At 39.6% G+C, this 24495-nt stretch overlaps 1 protein-coding gene across 1 annotated transcript in view; it reads right to left on the bottom strand.

Annotated features, from left to right (window-relative positions):
- LOC124595650 (NFX1-type zinc finger-containing protein 1-like) overlaps nucleotides 1-24495 on the bottom strand; it is a 279353-nt gene that overhangs the window by 116794 nt on the left and 138064 nt on the right. Inside the window, exon 7 of the mRNA XM_047134490.1 lies at nucleotides 12865-13054. Within this exon, the coding sequence (XP_046990446.1) occupies nucleotides 12865-13054 (190 nt within the window). The remainder of the gene's footprint in view (nucleotides 1-12864; nucleotides 13055-24495) is intronic.

A 24495-nucleotide genomic window follows, 5' to 3' on the forward strand; every position in this document is an offset into this window, starting at 1 on the left:
AAGACAAAAAGACTGCCTACACACACACACACACACACACACACACACACACACACGCAACTCACACAAAAATGACCAGTCTCTGGCAGCTGAAGCCGCACTACGAGCAGCAGCAGCAGTGCATGATGGGAGAGGCAACTGGATGGGGGTAAGGAGGAGTCTGCAATGGGGAGGGGGAGGGATAGCATGAGTAGGGGTGGGGGATGGTGATGTGCTGCTGGAGAGCACACAGGAACAAGGTGGAAGAGGGTAGGGCAGCTATGTGTAGTCGGGAGGTTAAACACAGGGCGGTGGAGAGGTGGGGAAGGGGGGGACAGCGGAAAAGGAGAGAAGTAAAAGGGCTTGGTGCGTTGGTGGAATACAGGGAACAGGGAAGGGGCTAGATGGGTAAAGAAAATGACTAAGGTTGTGGCAAGGAGGATTACAGGAATGTAGACTATATTGCAGGGAGAGTTCCCACCTGTGCAATTCGGAAAAGCTGGTGTTGGTGGGAAGCATCCATATGGCACAGGCTGTGAAGCAGTCACTGAAATGAAGAACGCTGTGTTGGATGGCATGCTACGCAACAGGGTGGTCCAGCTGTTTCTTGGCCACAGTTTGTTGGTGCCCATTCACGAGGACAGATAGCTTTTTGGTTGTCATGGCCACATAGAATGCAGCATCATGGTTGCAGCTTAGCTTGTAGATCAGTTCAGTTCAGTACATTGTCTTCCTGTTTTCATGCTTAATCTATGTTCACTTTTTGATGGTTTGTCCCTTGGGCCCTCTTACCACTAAATCTGAAGGGGGTGCAATGGGGAGAGGAAAGGTATGTGGCAGCATTGCTCATTTTCATCACTGATATTTAATTTATATATTGATGAATTACATCAATGTTTGTCATGTTGTTTGTCATGGACAGAAAGGCTGCGTGATATGGTTTGCTGAGTACACAGTACCAGCTGCCGAAAGTGAATACGAATTCGAGTTGAGTGGTTAATGAAATAGAATAAGTTATATGACAGTTACAGCAAATATAAACAAACAAAAAAGTAATGGTTTGCGTAGGCAGACACGCTGGACAGTTAAATGTCAAATTTGATCTAGAGACTCTTGAAGAGGTTGGTAAATATTTTGTTTCTGGAGCAGAGCAGGTAATGAAGAAAGATGAAAGATATATACAATAGCACAGATTTTAACAAGGAGGAGGAGTTTTTTTATAAAAATAAATAGTCCAGCTCCATAGCTGAGTTCTCAGCTTAGATGGCTACCGTGCAGAGGACCCAAGTTCAATTCCAGGTACTGCCAAGGATTTTTCCTTGATGGAAGGACATACGGGTTGCAATCAGCCTTGCGATGCCATCTGAGGAGCCACTTGATGAGAAGTAGAGGTTCCAAGGTCTGGTAAGTCAGCAACATGGCTGGAAGAGTGCTATGCTGACAACATGCCCCTCAAATAGTGGAATACTGCATCTGAATGACACTGGATGGGAGAGGATGACACAGCAGCTGGTCAAAATCTCTTGGGCCACCAGGACCTGGACACAGAGCTTATTTACTTTCTTTTTTTGAGAAATGAAATGGCTGCTGACATCCAGAAATATAAATATTGAGGCCAGAAAACATTCAGAAAAACAAAGTTTTGTTCTGATGCAAAATAAGAAGTTCCTGATAACTAATGATTAGCGGAGAGGGGGATTGGGGAGCGGGGTTATTACACAACAACAACTTTTCTCTTTCCTCTTGGCTGAGAACATCACAGTTTTTAAACACTGATAATTTATATGAAATAATATTCACATAATTAACAAACTTTGAAATATTAGGTAGTTTAAAATTTGTGATTTATAAAGACTCAATAAAAAAAAAAATTCCAATGCTAGAATAAAAACACAGAATATCCTGAAATTCCCTGAGATTACGCAGATTTTACCAGGTAAAATGTAAATTTCTTGAGAAATCCACATTTTACAGGAGAATCGACACCCCGACTAACAGAGCTACTTATGTCCATCTTTGGTTTGTTCCACACTATAACATTTCCAACAAGTACAGAAGAACACAGGGCAACAAGACTAGCAAATTTATTTCTAATGTCCTAGTGTTTCTGCCCTTGATGGTTAAATAGCAGCAATGAAGCCGCCCCAATAATCAGGTTTATCTAAAGAGGTGAAAGTAGTTTCACATAATCACAAATACGTATTCAGATACACCATTCAGAGAGAATTTACAGCACAAATTAAGGTAAAAACTTTACTACAGACATATAACAAATGAAAATTCGATTACTAAAAATATTTCTACAACACACTGAACCCAAGTTTCATTGCAGGGTATAAGAAAATAATACATGTATAACATTTGGGATCAAAGTCTCATGTGCCCGTGGAAAAAGAGACCTTTATTTAACACTGAGGGCTAGCTCTTACCAAGACTCAAAGGTGCACTGTTGTTGTTTTGGTCTTCAGTCCAGAGACTGGTTTGATGCAGCTCTCCATGTTACTCCTGTGCAAGCTTCTTCATCTCCCAGTACCTACTGCAACCTACATCCTTCTGAATCTGCTTGGTGTATTCAGTTTTTGGTGCCCCTCTATGATTTTTACCCTCCATGCTGCCCTCCAATACTAAACTGGTGATCCCTTGATGCCTCAGAACATGTCCTACCAACTAATCCTTTCTTCTAGTCAAGTTGTGCCACAAATTTCTCTTCTCCCCAATTCTATTCAATACCTTCTCAGTAGTTCAAGTGGTCTAGCCATCTAATCTTCAGGTGTTTTTCTGTAGCACCACATTTTGAAAGCTTCTATTCTCTTCTTGTCTAAACTATTTATCTTCCATGTTTCACTTCCATACGTGGCTACACTCAACTCAAATACTTTCAGAAACGAATTCCTGACATTTAAATCTACACTCGATGTTAACAAATTTCTCTTCTTCAGAAACGTTTTCCTTACCATTGCCAGTCTACATTTTATATCCTCTCTACTTCGACCATCATCAGTTATTTTGCTCCCCAAATAGCAAAACTCCTTTACTACTTCAAGTGTCTCATTTTCTAATCTAATTCCCTCAGCATCGCCTGATTTAATTCGACCACATTCCATTATCCTCACTTTGCTATTGTTGATGTTCATCTTATATCCTCCTTTCAAGACAATGTCCATTCTGTTCAACTGCTCTCCCAGGTCATTTGCCATCTCTGACAGAATTACAATGTTATCGGTGAACCTCAAAGTTTTTATTTCTTCTCCGTGGATTTTAAGTCCTACTCCGAATTTTTCTTTTGTTTCCTTTACTGCTTGCTCAATATATAGATTGAATAACATCGGGGATAGGCTACAACCCTGTCTCACTCCTTTCCCAACCACTGCTTCCCTTTCATGCCCCTCGACTTTTAGAACTGCCATCTGGTTTCTGTACAAATTGTAAATAGCCTTTCACTCCCTGTATTTTACCCCTGCCACCTTCAGAATTTGAAAGAGAGTATTCCAGTCAACATTGTCAAGAGCTTTCTCTAAGTCCACAAATTCTAGAAACATGGGTTTGCCTTTCCTTAACCTATCTTCTAAGATAAGTCATAGGGTCAGTATTGCCATATGTGTTCCAACATTTCTATGGAATCCAAACTGATCTTCCCCGAGGTCAGCTTCTAACAGGTTTTCCATTCGTCTGTAAAAAATTCATGTTAGTATTTTGCAGCTGTGACTTAGTAAACTGATAGTTCGGTAATTTTACATCTGTCAACACCTGCTTTCTTTGGGATTGGTGCACTACAAGCAGTATTTCATAAACATTCACCATGTCAAAAAAATTGGCCAGGTGCATGTAGGACTAACACACTGATGGTTCCATACAAATATAATTATGTATAAAGACAGTTCATCATTCTGGAAATTTAGAATCTTGACAATTTTTGCCTGTTGTCAACATTCATACTGGAAAGAAATTGGTCCCAGGGTTTCCAAGACTTCCGCGAATATTTCAATTTAAAGTCTGACACAGGACCAAAAAAAATATCTTTCTGGTGGGGTATACTTACAGATTAACACTTTTCTGATTTTTTCCATTCTTGTATTGTGAAACCTTACTTCTTGCAGAATTTCATAATTTTACATCAACGGCAAGTATCCTATAGGTTTTAATGAGTCATTCTGAGAGTATCAAAATATGTGACGTAAATGGCCATTTCTTTTGGTTACAGTAAGTAGCAGTCTATCTTTCCCTACACTGTTGAAATTTCAACATGATTTGCCAACCAGTTCCTGAGAAAAAAAAGTTTTTTACAATTGGACAGACAGACAGATGGACAATAAAGTGATCCTACAAGGATTCCGTTTTTACTGATTTGAGGTCCAGAAGCCTAAAAAAAGGGCAGAAAACATGCAATATGCAGAAAAAATTCAAAATTTTAAGAACAAAGCACAGATAATTTGGAGTGTTATGAAGCATGGAATGAATAAATTAAGTATGGCAAATGATACTCAAACTCCCAGATGAAAGTAGTATTGATATGTGATGTTAGTTTGCAATCAGTCCCCAGTAACCTCAATGAATTCTTCTTAACAATAGTTAAAAACTAAGAGATAAAAACTGATAACTGATTGCAGCACCATTAAATTTACTGAGACTCAGGAATTGTATTCTACATCAAAGGACATCAAATTTTGGCAAGTTAGCTAGTCAGAGATATCACAAAAATCATAAGGCCAATGTACAGCAATTACTCTTCTTGTTATTATGGCATTTCAACCATTGTAATAAAACAATGTGCTGACTTGATAGTGTCCCTATGAGTTACCTTTGTAATAATTAAATAAAATAAGTCACTGTGTAATTCCTAAAGTCTGAAATAAGCATTAGTAACACCAATTTATAAAAGGAGTGATAGCCAACATTATACCGAACTACCGTTCTGACACTAATCTTTTTAACAGCAGTTCAGTTTGGCTTCTGTAAGGTAGACATTCCAGAAAAATCAATATACTATCTCCCACCAATCTCAGTAGATGTAGAATTTGGCACAAAAATTACCCAGTGGGCATGTTCTGTGATCTTGTCAAGGTCTTCCATTCTTAGTTAGTTAATTTGCTTGTTTAATGTTCCAAGGATCATTTGTAGGATTAATTATAATGGCGTGTACAGTGTCCAATATTTATGCAGACACCAGCTTACTCTCATAGCTGACTGAATGTATGGTTCATCTCTCTGTCTAGTTGGGGATGCTTTTATGGACCGGATAGCATGTGTACTGTTGTCTTCATTATTGGATTTGTTTACGTATATGTTACCTCAGAAGCACCCATCACATTTCTGTTTCATATCTCAGGAGAATGAGGGCAATATACAATGCATTGCTGGAGTGCACCAAACCACTTATATCTGACCACCTGACATAGCGAGCCCATGACTGTCGCGACTACGTGGCACTCGCGTCTTCAATAGAATTCATGCAAGCTATTATTTAATGTAAAATTGTTAATTGTTTGGCAAATTTTCTTTTTGTCACTCAATAAGAAAATCAGTCTGTGTCACACCACTGGTGAAAATAGGGGGTTGGGCCAAATTATGGAAACACCACAAGAAATGCAAGATTGAATATAAATGCAGATCCTGGCCAAAGTTGCAGGTTGCACTGTCGTATTTAACAATGAACAGCACCCATGTAATGTCCTCAAGGTATTGAAAGTGTCAGTCATAATCAGAGCAGTGTTCTGTGCAGTTGTGAGTGCGGTATTCAGAGCTAAGTGAATTTGAACATGGGCTGTGTTTCAAGACAATAGGTTTCCTATTCACACAGCTCACACTGCCCAGGGTTTAGTGAGCACAAGGATGAACTGTCATCTAGCCTGCCACACAGTCACCAGATCTCAATATCACTGATGTCTTCTACTTTGGAGAGGAGAATGCCTGGTCAATATCCATCTCCATCATCGTTAAGTGAACTTGTCACCATTTTGTGGGAAGAATGGTAATATTTTCCCATGAAAGCCGTACAGGATTTGTATTTATATGCACTGAGATGACTAGAAGCTATTTGAGCGCCACTGAGTTTCCTATATTGTATCAGGCATGATAATGTGTTATGCTGTGCTTTTAGTGTTTCCACATTTTGTCCACCCCTTGTACATCCTTTGTGCAATTGGCATGAAATAAATATTTATGTTGACTTCAGCAGCAGTGCAATATTAGGGTTATTTGAGTTTGATGTTTTGTAATACACCTCTGTGGACGACTAGAGGTTTATTCTAGGCTGCAATGCCTGCTGAAATTTCTTCAAGATTATTTTTTTGAGAGAAGAGTGATGACAGCTGCTTTAAATACCACATAAGAGGAAATCTTTCTTCTTCAGGCAAGTTTACTGTAGATTCCCCCCTCCCCCCCCCCCCTCTCTTGGAGGGGGGGGATAGGAGGGAGGTTATATAATTTTTTTTTTAATTTCTGCCCTGCCTGCATTTCTCTCTCCAAATTTTGCCCTGTCGTACTGAAAAAGGTGAACCTACATGATCTTAACATAACATCCAAGCCAAGAAACGAAGTCAAAACCATAAGTTTGAAATTACACCAGGTCAGAATATCACATAAGTGGGATCTGTTCTGTGACAGGACTACATATCAATGCATTACTACACATGTGGCTGTTAACTAGGACAATGAGTAGAAAGGATAAAGCACAAGAAAGCAGGAAGACAATGTTTGCACCTGACGTCGTCACTACCACGTGCACTGTCGTAGCCTCTGATGCTGCCATTGCTATCCTATCACAACTACATCCACCATCACTGCTGCTTCCGTTGAAAGCAGGTGTCTTCGCTGCCACTGTCACCTCCCACTGCAGCAGCTGCCTGTATTACTGCATTGCAGCCTAATGTTCGAGTGCAGGCTCCAACAATTACTTATCGATCTGGTGAGTTGCACTGATTTTAAGTGTTGGATGTAATAGAAAGAGAAAAGTATTGATATTTTTTTGTAAATGACTGTGTAAGAGTACATATGACAAAGAGCACTGACACTGGTTAAACACTAGTATATGGTAGTATATGTTAGTATATGTTGAGCCGAAATACAATATACATGATTGAGGAAGGTATCAATGAATCATTAATGGAATTGTTGCAACAATTTAGATTAAGTAGATTAAACCAAGTGCAAATACCTTAATGAACATAAACAGAATGTAGAAGATGCAATATGGAACATCCAGGCGACTTCTGTATGAATATAGCCAGGTCACTGGAGAGAATGGAACCTCGTGGCAAACAGCAGTATGAGAATAAATTTACAGCAGTAATAAATGTGTTAACATGTTTGGGGACATAATTTTTTGTCTGTAGCAGATGAGAGGACAAGAAAATTACAATATTCTGAGAATGTTTTGAATGAAGTACTACGCCTTAGCACCAGACTGGCTCCACTACAAAGTGTAGATCAGAAAGTATGGGGCAAACTTGTGATGGCAAAGGTGTGAAATGTATAAGTCTAAAAGGAGACTATGTTGAAAAATAAAAAAGGTTTACCCCAAACACTTAAGTAGTTTTCATTTTTGCACAGACTTTTCAAACACCCCACGTACAGGGAGCGATACCGCACAATAAACTTAGTTGGTGCGGGTAGTGGTGGGTTAGGTCTAAGCTGTTTTAGCTTCCCTATTAAAATCAAATCAAATTGGCCTCTCCCAGTTTCGAGTCATGGCATTCCTGCTATCTAAGCAGATTGTCACTTACCATCCTGCACTCACATCATGCTCCAAACAGACGGCATCAGAGCTGCACTACAACTGCCGCACAATGGCCCACAAAAGATTTTGCAACAACAAGGTGAACACTAAATGGAAAATCATCTGCAGTGTCATTTGATAGAGTGAAACCAGCTGACACTCCACATGAGGAACCCACTTATAACCGTCCATGACTGCAACTTCCTGCTCAAACACTGGCACCGCCTACCTCTGCTGCAGAACCACTTCCAAGAGTCACAGAACCGCCTCCGAAGCTCGCAGAACCATCTCTGACAGTTGCAGTACCACTGTCACCTCACACAATGAGATCAGGATGGAATGTGCACTTCCCAGCTTATTACCTGGACAGTGCTCCACTTTTGCCTAGGGGCTGCTGCGGCAACGAAGTGCACTTTCCGTCGGTGCAGTGAAGTGTCATGTGTATTGTACGCAAGCATTGTTTCATGTATGTCGTAGCTGTCAGTTGGTTTTCTGTGCCGCCAGCTGTCAGGGGAGCTGCAATCGGAACTGAATATTTCACAGCCTCTGCAGAGCACCCACTTTCTTGTGCTGTAAAAGGCAAACCTGCACGCGGCTTCCTTAACATCCAACCCAAGAAACCAAGTCCAAAACAAGTTTGAAACTATACCAGGTCAGAACACTACATAGTTGGCCTCAGTATAAATGGATCACAACTTGTGGAATGAGTAATTTTAAATTCATGCAAAACATTCATATGCAAATATTGCACCATAGCAACCATTTAGAGATGTTATTCGATTTTATTTTTTAAAGTACAGATGTGAATCAATAATTCCCACACAAAAAAGCTTCTATGGATCAGGAGGAGCTGCCAGCAAGAAACTTTCTCCATTTGTTTTCAAGTTTAACATTGCTGTTCTGTCACACATTTTATATTATTGAGTACGAGATAAAAAATTTTGGTGGCAGCACAGTGCACCCCTTTATCTGCTAAAGACTACCTTAAGGTGGAATAATGATTGTAATTTTTTCTTCTAGTATTGTAATTATGTGCATCATTGTTCCTTTTGAAGATTTTTTCTTAAAGATGAATTACCTCAGAACACTGTCCAAGATAACATTATTGATTGCAAAATTGTAAAATACATGAAGTTACTGACTTGTCTCTCCCCAAGAGATGCAATGATTCTAAGTGCAAATGCAACTGAACTAAGTCGTTTCCACTCTAGTTATTATTCCTCAACATGTGTTGCATATATCATTGGTGTAGTACCTCTATATGTGCAGAACTGAATAAGACGCATCTTTTTAAAATTGAGAGTGGGACCATTTACAGAAAACCAATGACACTTTTAAAAACATTGTTTAACATTTCTTACATTGCTGTACGTATGTGTGGACTGATTACAGTACTAGTGCCTTTTGTAAAAAGAAATTATTTTCCTTGTTTTACATTTGACAGAAGATAGTTGACAGGTATGCGATACAGTAATCAACCAGACTGAGCCCTACACTATCACATAAATGATTTCTCCACTTTCAGAAGAATCAGCCGTGCTTTCATTGACTGAATTGTACAACTTTCTGCATTGTTTTGATTAGATATGACATTATTCCTTTGTTGGCTATACCGTCGATTCCATGTAACCTCAGTTTATCCGGGAGAATATTGTGATTAACAGAGTCAGATGCCTTAGATAGGTCGCAGAAAATAACAGGCGGTGTTATTTCACTATTTAATTCTTACGAACATGTAAATATGATTCTCTGTTCAGTAACTCTCTTGAAATCCAATCTGTAATTTACTGAGGAATCTCTCCTATCATGTTCATTTAAAGGGGTATAACAATAGCATATCTTAATATCTCTGGGGAAATATCCCGTGTGAGTGATGCATAACATATTTCAGAAGAGACTGCATTCATTATATGAGAACATTGCTTCAGTACTCTATCAAATCCAGATGAGCTTTTATTTTTGAGAGAATATGTGACTTAATTTCAGAACGAGACGTGGCTGAGACATACATTTAATTGATTTTACGTGAATCACTTTTTTAACAAACTTTTCTTTTTTTCTCCTGAACTGCATATCCCTATTTTTTGTGCTACATTTAACACATGATTATTAAACATGTCTGTTACCTGTGACTGATCATTTATCCTGTGATTGATCATTTACAGGCCTTCCATTTGAACAAACAATGAAATTACCCTGTTCTGTGGCCCATTGTCCTCTTTCTTGTTTTGCTACATTCCACACAGACTGGCATCAGAATTACTGATTTCTGACATGATGTGAATGTTCCCTGCTTTTTTCGTAACTTTTCTTAGTAATTTTGAGTGGTTCTTGTAGAGTGCCGCTATTGCAAGATTTTAACTTATTCTTGCCAACAATAACATTTCCCCTTTTTCAAAAGACTCTTTTAATTCTCACATTCTTTTATGTGGCTATTTAACCTACTTTCTGATTATCTTATGTAGAAAGATATTTTAAGATAATGATATGAATTTACAATGGAATAAATTAAATTTTATGTCAGCAATTGGTTACTTATGAATTTCATCCCAGGTCATCTTGTGTTAATCATTACGAAAAACATTATACCTGCAGTCATTAATTATTCAGATTGCCACTGAGAAGAACACTACTACATTTATCCTAACAACTGTGCATCAAAATCAGAGATACAGCATTCGCTACTGTGTATACATTTATTTTCTTGTTTGGGCTTGTAAAAATTTTAATACTGCAATAGGGAAACTATAATTTTATGGCAAAGGCATTCTCCTTGTATGGAGCCAGTCACACACCACACACAGAAAAAGACATATTATATTATTAAATGATACCACATGAACAAAAATTTTTGTAATGAGTAGTAAATGTTAAATATGATAAATAACGTACTGAACACAGACACTGATTGTGTATTATTTGTTTTATTTTGACTGGTTTTGCTTGACAGATGCAGGCATCCTCAATCTGTGGGAATAATATAATGATATTCTGGCCACAATTTACCTTCAGGAGGGGAGACATTTAATACTGCCACTAAACATATAAAAGTAAAAGTGATACACATCTTTGCTTTTGAAACCAACAGTTCTAACTGCTGTTCAGAGCTCTGACCTGTTATGTCCGACACCTAACCTTTCATCTTTTTTTCTCCTCAGACTCACTGAAGCTGGGTCTCCCCATTCTGGGGTCTGAACAACACGTCCTTCCTTTTAATCTTCCCCAACTCATCTCTCTCTTTTCCCTGAGAAATGAAGTATTAATCCCAAACCTAGGAACTGTATCTTTGATCCAAAGGTAAAATAATATGTGAACTGCAGCCATGTTCCACACATTACTTAAAATGGTCCCTGTCCGCCATGCAGGCAATGCTTGCATTTGCTTAAATATGATATCCTACACACACACACTCTCTCTCTCTCTCTCTCTCTCTCTCTCTCTCTCTCTCATATATATAACACACACACACACACAAATAACTGCCTGGGATATGAGAGGCCTATTTGCAAACCATTGTGTACTGATGACACAAGAATATCAATAGATAGAAACACGTCACTACCAGACTTGAGCAAGAAAATAATGGAACAGCCATACAACTGATTCATTAGTCTTATGAAAACTCATATTTTGCCTTTCCAAACAAATAAAAATGACATGGTGCAACTAGAAGTAGAGATTAATGGGTGCACACTAAATGAAGCTCTGTGCATGAGGTTCTTTGGCATCTAAATGAATAATAAACTGAAATAGCACCAGAAAATGGGTAAGTTAACCAGAAAATTCAGTTCTGCAGACTGTTGTGTTCACCTACAGATGGAAATGATGGCAGATATTGCATATTTTCACTCGGTCTCCCCTTTTTGCATATCTTCTGTGGCAATGCAACTAGGGTCAAAAAAAATATTCATTTAGCAGAAGAGCACACTAAGAATACTGCAGAAAATTCATAACTGCACTTGTAGAATAAGCCTCTTCCAGAGACCTAGGATTCAGACACTTACTTGTCAATACATACAGCCCTTAAAAGTATTTTGATAACAAGAGTGAATTTAAGAGGTGCAAAAACAAAGTGGGACACTGCCTCATCACCCACTACTCCAGAATGCATCAGCTAATTTGGATTCAACTCTACTCTCCGTTTAAACATACAAGGGTAATCCTAAAAGTAAGGTCTCCTATTATTAAATAAGTATATAGACCTGTTTATTTCTACAATGGTTTACATCAGTTTACAGCTTCAACATTTAGCTATTTTTCAACATAATCACCATTTCTGCGATGCATTTTTGTAGACGCTGTGGCAGTTTTTGTATGTCCATGTCATACCAGCTCGCCGCCATAGTCAGGATGATAGGGTGGGTGGGTAATTATGTTCCACTGAAACTGCTGCAGGAGAGAAACGGTTTGCCGAGCGATGTGTGGGCGAGCGTTGTCATGGAGAATGTGTACGCCATTGCTCAACATCCCTCTTCTCCGGTTCTGAATTGCTGTTTGAGTTTTTTCAGAGTCTCACAGTACCTGACAGTGTTAACTGTGGTCCCAGCGATACAGCTCCGACGACAAGGTGAAAGAAGAGGTTCATAACTTTCTGAACAGCATGGTGGCGAGCTGGTAAGACACTGGCATACAAAAACTGCCACAGCATCTACATAAATGCATCGTCAGAAATGGTGATTATGTCAAAAAATAGCTAAATGTTCAAGCTGTAAACTGATATAAACCACTGTAGAAATAAACAGGTCTACGTACTTATAAAAAAATAGGAGACCTTACTTTTGGGATTACCCTCGTAGATCGGATAGGGGCCAATATTTTCTTCGACAGTGTGCTGTTACGTATGCGGTTGAAGTCCAAACAGCTTACAATGAAATCTGGATTACCCTTGCATAATGGCTTTCAGAATGAATATTCACTCTGCACTGGAGTGTGGGCTGATCTGAAACTTACTGGTAGACTACAACTGAGTGTCAGACTGGGACTTGAATCTGGAACCTTTGCTCTACCAACTGAGCTGTCCAAGCTTGGCTTACGACCTGCCCTCACAACTTTACTTCTGCCATTATCTCCTACCTTGCAAACTCCCAAAGCCTGGGGGAATGTTTGCAAACTGAATATTCATTCTTCAGGTGTTCAAATGAGTAAAATGTTTTATAAAAAACAGGACTTACCAATTATGTAAAAGCCTTCTTTAGCTCGTGAGAGAGCTACACACACTCTATTTTCAACTTTCAGAAAACCAATGTTGGCGTCTTCATTGCTCCGTACCAATGACAGTAAAATTATCTTGTTTTCTTCACCTTGAAAATTATCTACAACTGTTATTCGAACATTTGGCAGAGCACCGGATTCCCTTTTCAGCTGAAAATTTAAGCAGTGGCAGTGAGTAAACACCATCAACTTCCCTTATACGTTATACTAGTTTATCCTAAAATAAACTTATTTTATAACATAGCTATTTTGTACAGTATTTCTTTTTAGTTCAGAGGGAAATTTACTTTTCCATGCAAAAATGTCAATTAAATTTAAAACTTCACTATCATAAAACCATTAATTATGGTTAATTTTGCAAACCCTTGTTACTATTTGTACCACTATTTTCCACCAAGGTATCCCCTTGGGTCTCTGTGCCGGTGCAATTTTGCTGTATGTGTGTCTTCCTTTGTTAGCTTTGAAGAAGATCGTTGTCTGGAAGGTTAATATAACCTCACTCTTCCCATCTATGTCTACCAATTTTTCCTCTATGACATAAATACAAATAAAAAGCAGAAAGATCAACAACACACAATACTGAACATAAACTAAGATCAGGACTGCATGCTAGTCCATTAATTGATATCCATAAATGATTTGCCATGTAGGTACATAAAACTTCATTTTTTTATGACAGCAACGCTGTCATCTGAAAAGAGCAGAACTCCAAATACAGAAACCAACACAATTAATTAAAAAATTGTCATAACTTTAATATAGGTGCAACCCTAAAACAATAAATACTGGTGACAGTTGCTAATGGAAGATTGTTTGTATTGGTAATGTTACGGAGACTATTACCTCAAAAGTTACCACTCTCCTAACATTTTACAAATGCTAGTGGGACCAATGACGCTGTTTGGTCCCTTTCCACAAACCAGCCAACAAGTGCTAGAAGAAGGAGCTAGTTATGCTCGGGATTATTGACTGCTGCTATTGCTTTATGATTAGGTCTTGGTCTGAGAATATTACTGGTGATAAGAGTAATTTCCACAATTATCAGTGTGGAGAGATTAGCACTACTCATAATTGATTGTTAGTATAGATGCATATGTCTCTGGAATAAAACTCTAAATAACAGCTTACTGGAATGTTTTAAATAGAGAAGATCCAACGGAAAGCAGCGCGCTTCGTTACAGGATCATTTAGTAATCGCGAAAGCGTTACGGAGATGATAGATAAACTCCAGTGGAAGACTCTGCAGGAGAGACGCTCAGTAGCTCGGTACGGGCTTTTGTTAAAGTTTCGAGAACATACCTTCACCGAAGAGTCAAGCAGTATATTGCTCCCTCCTACGTATATCTCGCGAAGAGACCATGAGGATAAAATCAGAGAGATTAGAGCCCACACACCGACAATCCTTCTTTCCAAGAACAATACGAGACTGGAATAGAAGGCAGAACTGATAGAGGTACTCAGGGTACCCTCCGCCACACACCGTCAGGTGGCTTGCGGAGTATGGATGTAGATGTAGATGTAGAAATCTTTATAAGCTCTACCATATTGTACATTTTTTGCATCTCTATAAACACAAACTTCCATTTCTTTCAACCTGGTGGTATACTGCATATTTAACACAAGATATGGATGAAATAATAATAAACATTTTTGATCTAAAGAAACAAAACTAGAACTTATTTACATGAACAAAGCTACAAGATAAATAAATTTTCTATGGAAACACTGTACATCAATTACTGGATGCTAATCACATAAAAATATCATTGCACATTACCAAACTAAATTCTTCATATTTAAATGTTCACAACTACATTTAATCGCTTTTCTTAGTGTTCTCATACATTAGGTGTGTTGCTGTTGTGGTCTTCAATCTGAAGGCCAGTTTGACACAGCTCCCCATGCTAGGCTATCCTGTGCAAGTTTCCTCATCTCTGCACAACTATGACAACCTATATCCATATGAATCTGCTGATTGTATTCAAACTTCAGTCTACATTCACCATTTTTATCACCCCCCCCCCCCCCCCCCCCCACAAACCCACCCAAATAACTTTCTCCATTACCGAACTGATAATCCCTTGATGCTTGATGCCCTCGTGATGTGTTGTCTCAACTCATCCCTTTTTCAGTAGGGTACCCCCCTACCATTAATTTCTTTTTTCCCTAATCTGATTCAGTACCTTTCCATTAGCTATTAGATCTACCCTACTAAACTTCAGTATTCTTCTGCAGCACTGCACTTCAAAAGTTTCTTTTCTCTTCTAGTCTGAACTGCTTAGTGTCAATGTTTCATTAGTGTAAATCAGACAATGTGCAAATGCAACAGCAAGTGCATGGACTTTCAGAATCAGCTAGATAAACGGAAGATATTTCTCTTTTAAAAATGACATGCTGTGTCCTATTTACTACTTCTACCAACCACACAGCTGATCTAATATTATATAAGCTCATGTTCTATTCAACAACAAAGCATCTGGAATAGTGTGGAACACCTTCCTGAAGTTAGTAACATAGCATTGACTGGGCACCTGTTACTACTGTGTTCTAAGTCTTAATTGAACACAGCAACACCATTGGTTGCTAATTCCAAGGTGATTGCTATAGAGGCACTTTTTTCTCCTTCGGGAAGGTCATGTTTATTACACTCGTGTAAGACATGCTATAAAATTCTGCAACAGATTGATTCCAAGAATACAGTGCTATGATTGTGCATATTTGCTCAATGAACCTGCTACACTCCTAAAAGAGGAGCAAGTTTTTAATTTATTCTAAGTAAAATCTCACAGGTTTCTCATTAGGTCAGGCACAACTATGCTAGTTGATTTCATATCCCGTAGTAGCTTATTTTGATAGCTGTTATTTTCCACTCTCACAGGTCATACATTTGCATTTCCTACTCGTATAACAACACTGAAGAACAAAAATATTAAAAGGAAATGAAAAACACTAAGCCTATTATTTAAAATATCCTTGTCTAAGTATTTGAGCTTGAAGGTTTCAACTCTGCTTTTTCCATTAATGCTGCGTTACTTATAGTCCTATCAAAAACAGTTTTCATTGAAAATTTCCTTGCATGAATTAGCTTCAATTACATTTCATAGCCCACTTATTTCAGGAATTTAGATGTATCAATAGGTACACATTTTGGTCTGGTGTATTCAACAAAGACTGCAAAGCTTTTCACTGTCCAGATAAACTTCAAAAGTTCTTCATGGACAGCAAAAAGCTCTCCTTGAACTTCTTCAGATTTCTCATACATTGTCACAAGAACTTCACTATTGTATGACACTGATGTCAACATCACCAATAAATCATAGATCCTAGAGCTGTCCAAATCTACAGCATATGATCCACTCTCCAGTATTGTATGAAACTGTATATCGTGCACCATTCAGTACCTTTGAACATACCTGGCTATGTCTCACTGTCTTGCTTGGGATTGTTCTTTGGATATTCTATGTTTGACTGAAAATGACATGTACTTCAGACTGATTTCTGAACTGCATGCTATTGCCTTTCATGATTCAATGCAATGTTCTTGCAACATTTCTGCTTGTCACTGGATTGCTGATACCCACACCAATCTCTAATTTTCTGTTTACTGTTCGGCCACTAAATCTATTGGCCCATTTGCTTCTAGCCACTCTGCTGCCATTTCCAGCCTCTTCTGTGTCACACTATCTTGTCACATAGTATAACAACTACAGTTTCTATTTTTAAGTCTCTTACTTTGCAGTATCAATGTTGCAGAAATAGTGTATTTGCATGACATATGCCCCATAATTTCATTTATAGTACAGTTTCAGCTGATATAGACTTTCATTAGCTACAGCAAAAGCCATGACGCAGTAAATGTACTTGGAAATGGGACTGAGTAGTCCAATATCCTTAAAGAGAGCTCTGTAATAAGTGTAGTTATCTACTCTAAGAGTTATACTTACTGCTGACTTCTGCTGAATAAATATTTTATTTACTTTAGGTGCTGTGCCCCAAAAGATAATATCATAAAACAGGGGATTAAAATATTCAAAATAAGCCAAAGCAATGAGAGATACTTCTAACAAGGAGGGGTCCCCAGCAGTGGTACGGACTTTTTTAAAGCATTTATATGTTGATATAGAGCCCACATTTGCGAGTAATTGACACAACACCTTCAGAATTTTCACTGATGCTATAGGGGCTCGTATTCTGGTTACATCAAGACAAATATCAATGTGTAGAACCTTGATGGAATCATGGAAGTGTTTACTTTTATTTTGTGTCTGAATAACACATTTTTAGATGACAAGGGGACAACTGAGCCATGCTGCCAGGTCCATACCTCGCACCCAACTCATGAGTATGTCTGTGGTGCTGCGATATGAGGGTCTCTTTGGTTTCTTCAGACAGAGCAGGATGGGACAGCAAGTGGGAGAGATTTCTGGTGGCTGAAAGAGGTTGCTGGCAGTCTGCTGTGGCTACGAGGCACTCAGTGTGGAAGGGCTCTTGTTTGGAGCTCGCTGGGTGAGTAAGAAGAAAGAGCAAAAACATGCCGATGTTCCTGCACTGTAGCTGGGGACACGCCAAGACCAGAAGATGTGCGACCTGCAGCAACTTCTGTTTTCCAGACTTTGCTGTTGGTGCTGGTTTATCTGGAGGATGAAGCCTTGCTGCTCCTGGACCTATTAAGACTGGGTGACCGCCACAATTATCCTCATGCATTGGTGGTGTTCCTCAGATCTGGACAGTGGAGTGTTTGCACAGTTCTTGGAATATTATCTGCCAGCTTGCCCATATGCCATGTAATGATGCACCACTTTCTTCTTCATTTCAACATATGCCCATATTGCTTTTTTAGTGTGCCTTTGGTGGGTTCATGCCAATCTAGCGATGCTATTCTAAGCCTCCCTCTTGGGCGTAATTTTTTTTTGTTTTTGCTTTTGGCCTCTATTGCCAAGTATTTCTGTTTTATTGAGTACACCTGGTGAGGGGGCTTTAAATGTAATTATGTTTGGGCTACTGTACTCACTTGTTTTTTTTATTTTTTTTATTTTATTTTAAAAGAGCACATTTGGCTATTTGAGCCACCTTTAAGAATTTCATGTTTGACCTTGTTAAAGCTTTCAACCTCTCCCGAGGCACCGCTTTTTTTAATTACATTAAAAATGGCAGCTGTAATACACGTTTTCTCACTTGTCTTAATAGAGTTTTGGGGTGTTATAGAAGTCAATTATAATCTATTTCACTCATACTAGGAAAGCCTTCCATTCAACCTACATACCCGCTCTCCAGCACCTGGAGGAGCATTCCAGACACCACTTCCATAAGTTATCTAACTTGCTGACAATCTAATGTCATCTCACGGAACCAGTATCCAACCCCTTTCGTACCCACAGAGTTACTCCTTATCTATTGCTTATAGCAGCTAAACCCTGCCTAGCTAACCTTTTCAACAGGCCACGTCCTCTAAAGCTCCCTACCAACTCTCCACCAAATGCAGAGCCAAAACATTCTCATAACACTGTTGTTAACCTTTCCATCAAAACCCACAGCTCTACAGAAGTTTCAGTCCTATTCAAAGGCCTCACCTTTAGCCCTACACCCAAATTTAACCATGCTGGACTTGTTAAAGACCTACTATCCTTCTCCCTATACCTGCAATGGAAGCACTTCTTTGCCACCAATCCCACCATCCAGAACCACCCTAATTCCAACACTGAACCCTTCCCCTATCAGTTCCCAACTAACCAACCACTGGTCACCTTCCAAGAATTCCTTACCTCCAATTTAGCCTCACCATCATTCCCCCCATTCCTTCCTCCTCAGAACACCAACCTTTCCATACAAGAAAGAACAGCCACACACAACCTATATAAAAAAAAATCCTGACCTAATCATCCTACCTGCAGACAGAGGTTCCACTACTGCTGTTATGAATCACAGTGACTACCTGGCAGAAGGCCTATGCTAATTATCTGACTGCTCGGTCTATAAACTGTTCCAGAGCGACCCCATCCCTGCATTCCAAAACAAACTCCAATCGGTGCTTAAGGGGGTCCGGAACGATCCATCTCCTCCATGTTAATTTTAGCAAATAGAAGGAACATTTCTTCTAAAACCATTAAACATATTACTCTGAAATATGGACTACATGTTCAGTGAATATTTCTCTACAAAGTTATAATGCTACGTTAAGAAATATTTATTGGTTTTTGTTTTACAATTTTTCTAAACAGATGCTTTTTTTTTTCTTTAAAATTTCGCACTTTTTCTTCTATAACTCATGAAATATAAAATATTTTTTTACAATTTATTATACAAATGAAGGAAAAGAAGTCAACAATACTGTGTCTAAATTTCATTGATATACTGTTAGCAGTTTTTGAGAAAATGTTTCTCAAAGATGAAAATTTTAAAGTTACGGGAAATGGCTTCCAAAGTTTTTTAATACATTCCTGCCCCATATGATAGATTATCAGTATCCTCTTCTTCTTACAGTGTTAGTTTCCCTTTCACTGGTCTTTTCTTCCCCTTTGCTGCATGTTGTAAGCTTTTGTCTCTTATTCCTGCACCTCTTAGTCTTTCTTCATCAATTAGGCGCATTGTGGAAATGGTGTTGTGTCCTGGTTGTTCAGCACATCAAATTTGATAATGTTTCCTTCATTGTATGTTGCCACTGCATCATACACTCCAAAATGCAAAATTTTTATCAGTACAAACATTCTTTTGGGAATCCTAATCCATATTAAATTATTTACACTTTCATTTGGATGTTGTGTTTTCCCATGTAAACACTTTTCCAATAAACTTGGCTGTGATAAATCTCTGAATACGGGCATAATTACATCAATTAGAGCATTTGGCAAACTATTTTTATGGGCATATTCCTTTCCTGATTGGTACTTACACTATGAGTCATCACCTGTGGGGCACAGTGCACGTTGTCGGTGCTCATTTGTTGAAACACTATGAAAAAATAATGCCCATACTGCTCTCCTCATATGCTCAATGCTTCTTGTATTTTGCCTAATTGCACACCCATAATACCTCTGCAATCTATCAATTGCTTCATCTGTCAATCTTCCTCTTCCTCCAAGGGTCTTACCATCACTAAGCTTCTGGGATCCTAATGTCTGCTTTAGTTTGTGCAAGCGAACCCCCATGCGATTCTGCACATGTCCAATGCACTCCTGTATTTTAATGTGAATTTTATTGCTATAAGGTTCGAGTTCCTCTACAGCTTTATATCCCTTAGAATCACCAATTCCTACATAGTTAGTGTATCGTACATTATACCACTCCTATGATCTGGAAAAAATTGCTTTCACTCCCTCTACTTCCATCGCTCCACTCGTGCCATGAAAATTTGCTTCACAACTTTCACTATGTTCGTCCTTGGTATTGGCCTTACATCTACAATGTATTGAAAGGATAGCAACATCAAATACTTTGCAACTGTCTCCCCTGGCAGCTGTCACAACTCCATTTAGAGATTTATGACCTCTACATTGCCATGATCCATCTAAAACAACAGTTAAATCTCTACAATCCCCATTATCTGTCACAGCTTCTTCAACTGCCTTCGTCATTGTTGCTTGAGCAGTGTCTTCAGCAAAAGATCCCACCAATTCATTATAAAATCCAAACTTGGTTGGTTGTTCTGGCAAGATCATAATTCCACATAACATTGTCCCTGCAGCACTGCCCTTGCCAATGCAATGCAAGCCATACAATAACCTAACATTTATATCATACACCTTATTTCCACTATTACCACTACGAGGAATACTGTTAGAATTAGAAAACAAAACTTCTGCAGCGCATTTGTTACACTTCAATAACATTTCACATGCCAAACCAATGTGTGAAGTTATTTTCAATTCCAGTCCTCTTTCTTTGCAAACCTGGCATAATACTTTATGTTTCCAAATATTAGAGAGCAAGGAAATTTTAATTATTTCATTCACATCATTACTGTCACTTTCATAGTTTTCAAATTTTTCTTTGCTGTCACAGTTTCTTGTTGGAAGAAGTTCTATCACATTCACCTGGAGTAGCCGGTGAAACAGTCTGAACAGCATCTCCCTTCGAAACAACGTAAGATTTCTTCTTCCACTTATTGTGGCTTTTCTTAAACACTTGATTGCTGAAATCGAGCATACTGATATCCACAAACCAAATACGTAAAACAGGTACGAGCAAAACTCATCAAATACGCAACACTGAACAGCTAAACAACACAAAGCAATCTCCACAAGTCAACACACATGGCATACCGATATGAACAGTCACTTGGCACAGAGATAAAGCCATACAATGTTGGAAAACAAAACACTGTCTAATTTCGCGCAGATACCCTGCTTGCATCCAGCGAGTGGTGCCATCAGAGGTGACACACCAAGTCGCTACAACAATTTACGTGGTGTGTCATCTTTGTAGTGATAAAAAACACGCTTAGAATTCACTTAGAAGGGTGAAACCTGATTTGTTTTATTCAGAAGACTCCAAATAATTTTATAATGAAAAAACCAAAAGACGTTAATGTTGCTATTTTCATCGTTCCAGCTCCCCTTAAAGCCTTAGGCTCATCCCAGAACATCTCCTCTGAATCCATTTCCCTCCTCACCTCTATGATACACTACATACCCACTTTCTATATGCTCCCCAGAATCCACAATCCTGGATGCCCCATTGTGGCTGGTTATAGTGACCCATAAGAAAGAATTTCAGCCCTCATTGACCAACAACTACAACCAATTGCCCTTAATCTAACATCCCACTTCAAACACACAAACCACGTCCTTCACTGACTCTCCACCACCACCATCCGTTTACCTCCTGGGCTCTACTCTTCACTGCTGATGCCACATCCCTATACACCAACATCCCTCATGTTCATGGTCTTCACTATTGAACATTACCTTTCCCAATGTCCTTCAGACTCAAAATCCACTTCCTCATACACCTTACTTACTTTATCCAAACCCACAACTACTTCTCATTTGAAGGGAAGGTATATAAACAAATCCGCGGCACAGCCATGGGCACCCGCATGGCAGCCCCCTACACTAACCTTTTTATGGGCCATCTAGATACATTCCTATCCTCCCAAAACACCAAACCCCTTGTCTGGTTCAGTTTCTGATGATATCTTCATGGTCTGGCGTCAGCACCAAGACGCCCTATCTTCGTTCCTCCATAATCTCAACGCCTTCTCTCCAATCTGCTTCATGTGGTCCTTCTCAACCCAGTGTGTCACCTCTCTAGATGTTGACCTCCACCTCCCTTATGGCTCCATTCACTCCTCTGTTGACATTAAACCCACCAGTCACCAAGAGTACCTGCACTTTGACAGCTGTCATCCCTTTCACACCAAAAAATCTCTCCCATATAGCCCGGCTACCTGGGAACAGCGTAACTGCAGTGACAAAAACTCCCTTGGTCAGTTTGCTCAGGGTCTCACCAAGGCCTCCACACACAGGCACTATACCACGGGCCTAGTCCACAACAGATCTCCTGTACCATTTCCCCCAAACCTCCCACCATACCCAAGGACTAGCCACAAAGGTTGCTGGTTGTTTTGGGGAAGGAGACCAGAGAGCGAGGTCATCGGTCTCATCGGATTAGGGAAGGACGCGGAAGGATGTCGGCCACGCCTTTCGAAAGGAACCATCCCGGCATTTGCCTCGAGCGATTTAGGGAAATCACAGAAAACCTAAATCAGGATAGCTGGACGCGGGATTGAACCGTCGTCCTCCCGAATGCAAGTCCATAGCCACAAAGGAGTGTCCCCTTCATCACCCAGGACCACCCTGGACTGTAAAAACTGAACCACATCCTTCGCTAGTGCTCTGATTACCCACCACTGAGCCCTAAGTGAGGGGCATCCTACTCGAGATAGTCCTCCTCCCCCCCCCCCCCCCCCCCCAAGTGGTGTTCCATCGCTCACCTAACTTCCATAACATACTAGTCTATCCCTATGCCACTCCCAATCCCAACCCCTTGCCCCAAGGATCATATCCCTATGGAAGTCCCATGTGCAAAACCTGCTCAATTCACCCTTCCAACACTTCCTATTCCAGTCCTGTCACATGTTTATCCAATCCCATCAGGGGCCAGGCCACCTGTGAAAGCAGCCATGTCATTTACCAGCACTGCTTTTTATATTTGTACGACTGCCAACAAGCTGTCCACCAGGATAAGCAGCCACTGTCAAACTGTGGCCAAATGCAAAGTAGACCACCTTTTGGCACAACATGCAGCAGGACATAACACATTTGATTTCAATGGCTGCTTAACTATCTGAGCTGTCTGGATCCTTCCCTACACCACCAGCTTCTCTGAACTGTGCAGATGGGAGTTATCTTTACAACATATTCTCCGCTTCCATAATTATCCCAGCCTCAACCTACAGTAACATAATGTCCCACACCCTCTACCCAACAGTTCCCACCCCTTTGTCCTATCATCTCCTCCCCATTCTCTTCTTCCACCCTGTTTATTTGCAGCCCTCTGCCAATGCATCCACCCATTTTTCCCTGCTCCTCTCCTTTCTTGTTCCCCCCCCCCCCCCCCCCCCCCAACATTGTACCAGACAGCGTTCGTCTCTTTCCCCACCTGTATACTGCTATCCCTTTCCCTTCTCCTTCCCCACCCATCCAGCTTGCTCCTTGCCTCCCACATGATGTTGCATTCTGGCACGCAGAAAGCTATATGTGAGTGACTTTTAATTGTGCCTGGTTGCAACTTGATAAGTCTTCCACAGAAGTGGTAATTTGTTTTTTCCTACATTGTCACTATTCCAACCTGGAGTTTCCATTGTTTGATTTATGTGAAACATTTGGAATTTTTAAAACATATGTGTAGTTCATATTTCTTTATTAATTAACAATGTAAGGATATGATCCATTTGCTACTTCATGTATGGATGACATGTTAAGTTGCAGACAGAATTAAAAGACACTTACACACTATCCTTTATTAATTCATATTTTATGAGAAGTTCAATTATGATTACTAGAATAATGTAACAAGTGGATAAATAATTTCCAAATTTTGCAAGCATTGATCAAAATAGAGTATAAATCATGCCATTTTCTGAAGGATAAAAGAAAGAAAATGCCTCTCTCTGTCTTTTAAACTGCTCAGATTCTATCTGCTATTCCACTGAAGAGCCAAAAAAACTGGCACACCTGCCTAATATAGTGTAGGGCTCCCGTAAGCACGCAGAAGTGCGGCAACATGATGTGGCATAGTCTCGATTAATGTCTGAAGAAGTGCTGGAGGGAACTGACACCAATAATCCTGCAGGGCTGTCCATAAATCCGTAACAGCACCTTGCAAGGCATCCCAGATATGCTCAATAATGTTCATGTCTGGGGAGTTTGGTGGCCAGCGAGTGTTTAAACTCAGAAGAGACTTCCTGGAGCCCCTCTGTAGAAATTCTGAATGTGTGGGATGTCGCATTGTCCTGTTGGAACTGCCCAAGTCAATTGGAATGCACAATGGACCTGTATGGATGCAGGTGATCATACAGGATGCTTATGTTCATGTCACCTGTCAGAGTCGTATCCAGACATACCGGGGGTCCCATATCACTCCAACTGTAC

The sequence above is a fragment of the Schistocerca americana genome, chromosome 2 (assembly GCF_021461395.2).
Source record: "Schistocerca americana isolate TAMUIC-IGC-003095 chromosome 2, iqSchAmer2.1, whole genome shotgun sequence".
Taxonomy (NCBI): Eukaryota; Metazoa; Arthropoda; class Insecta; order Orthoptera; family Acrididae; genus Schistocerca; species Schistocerca americana.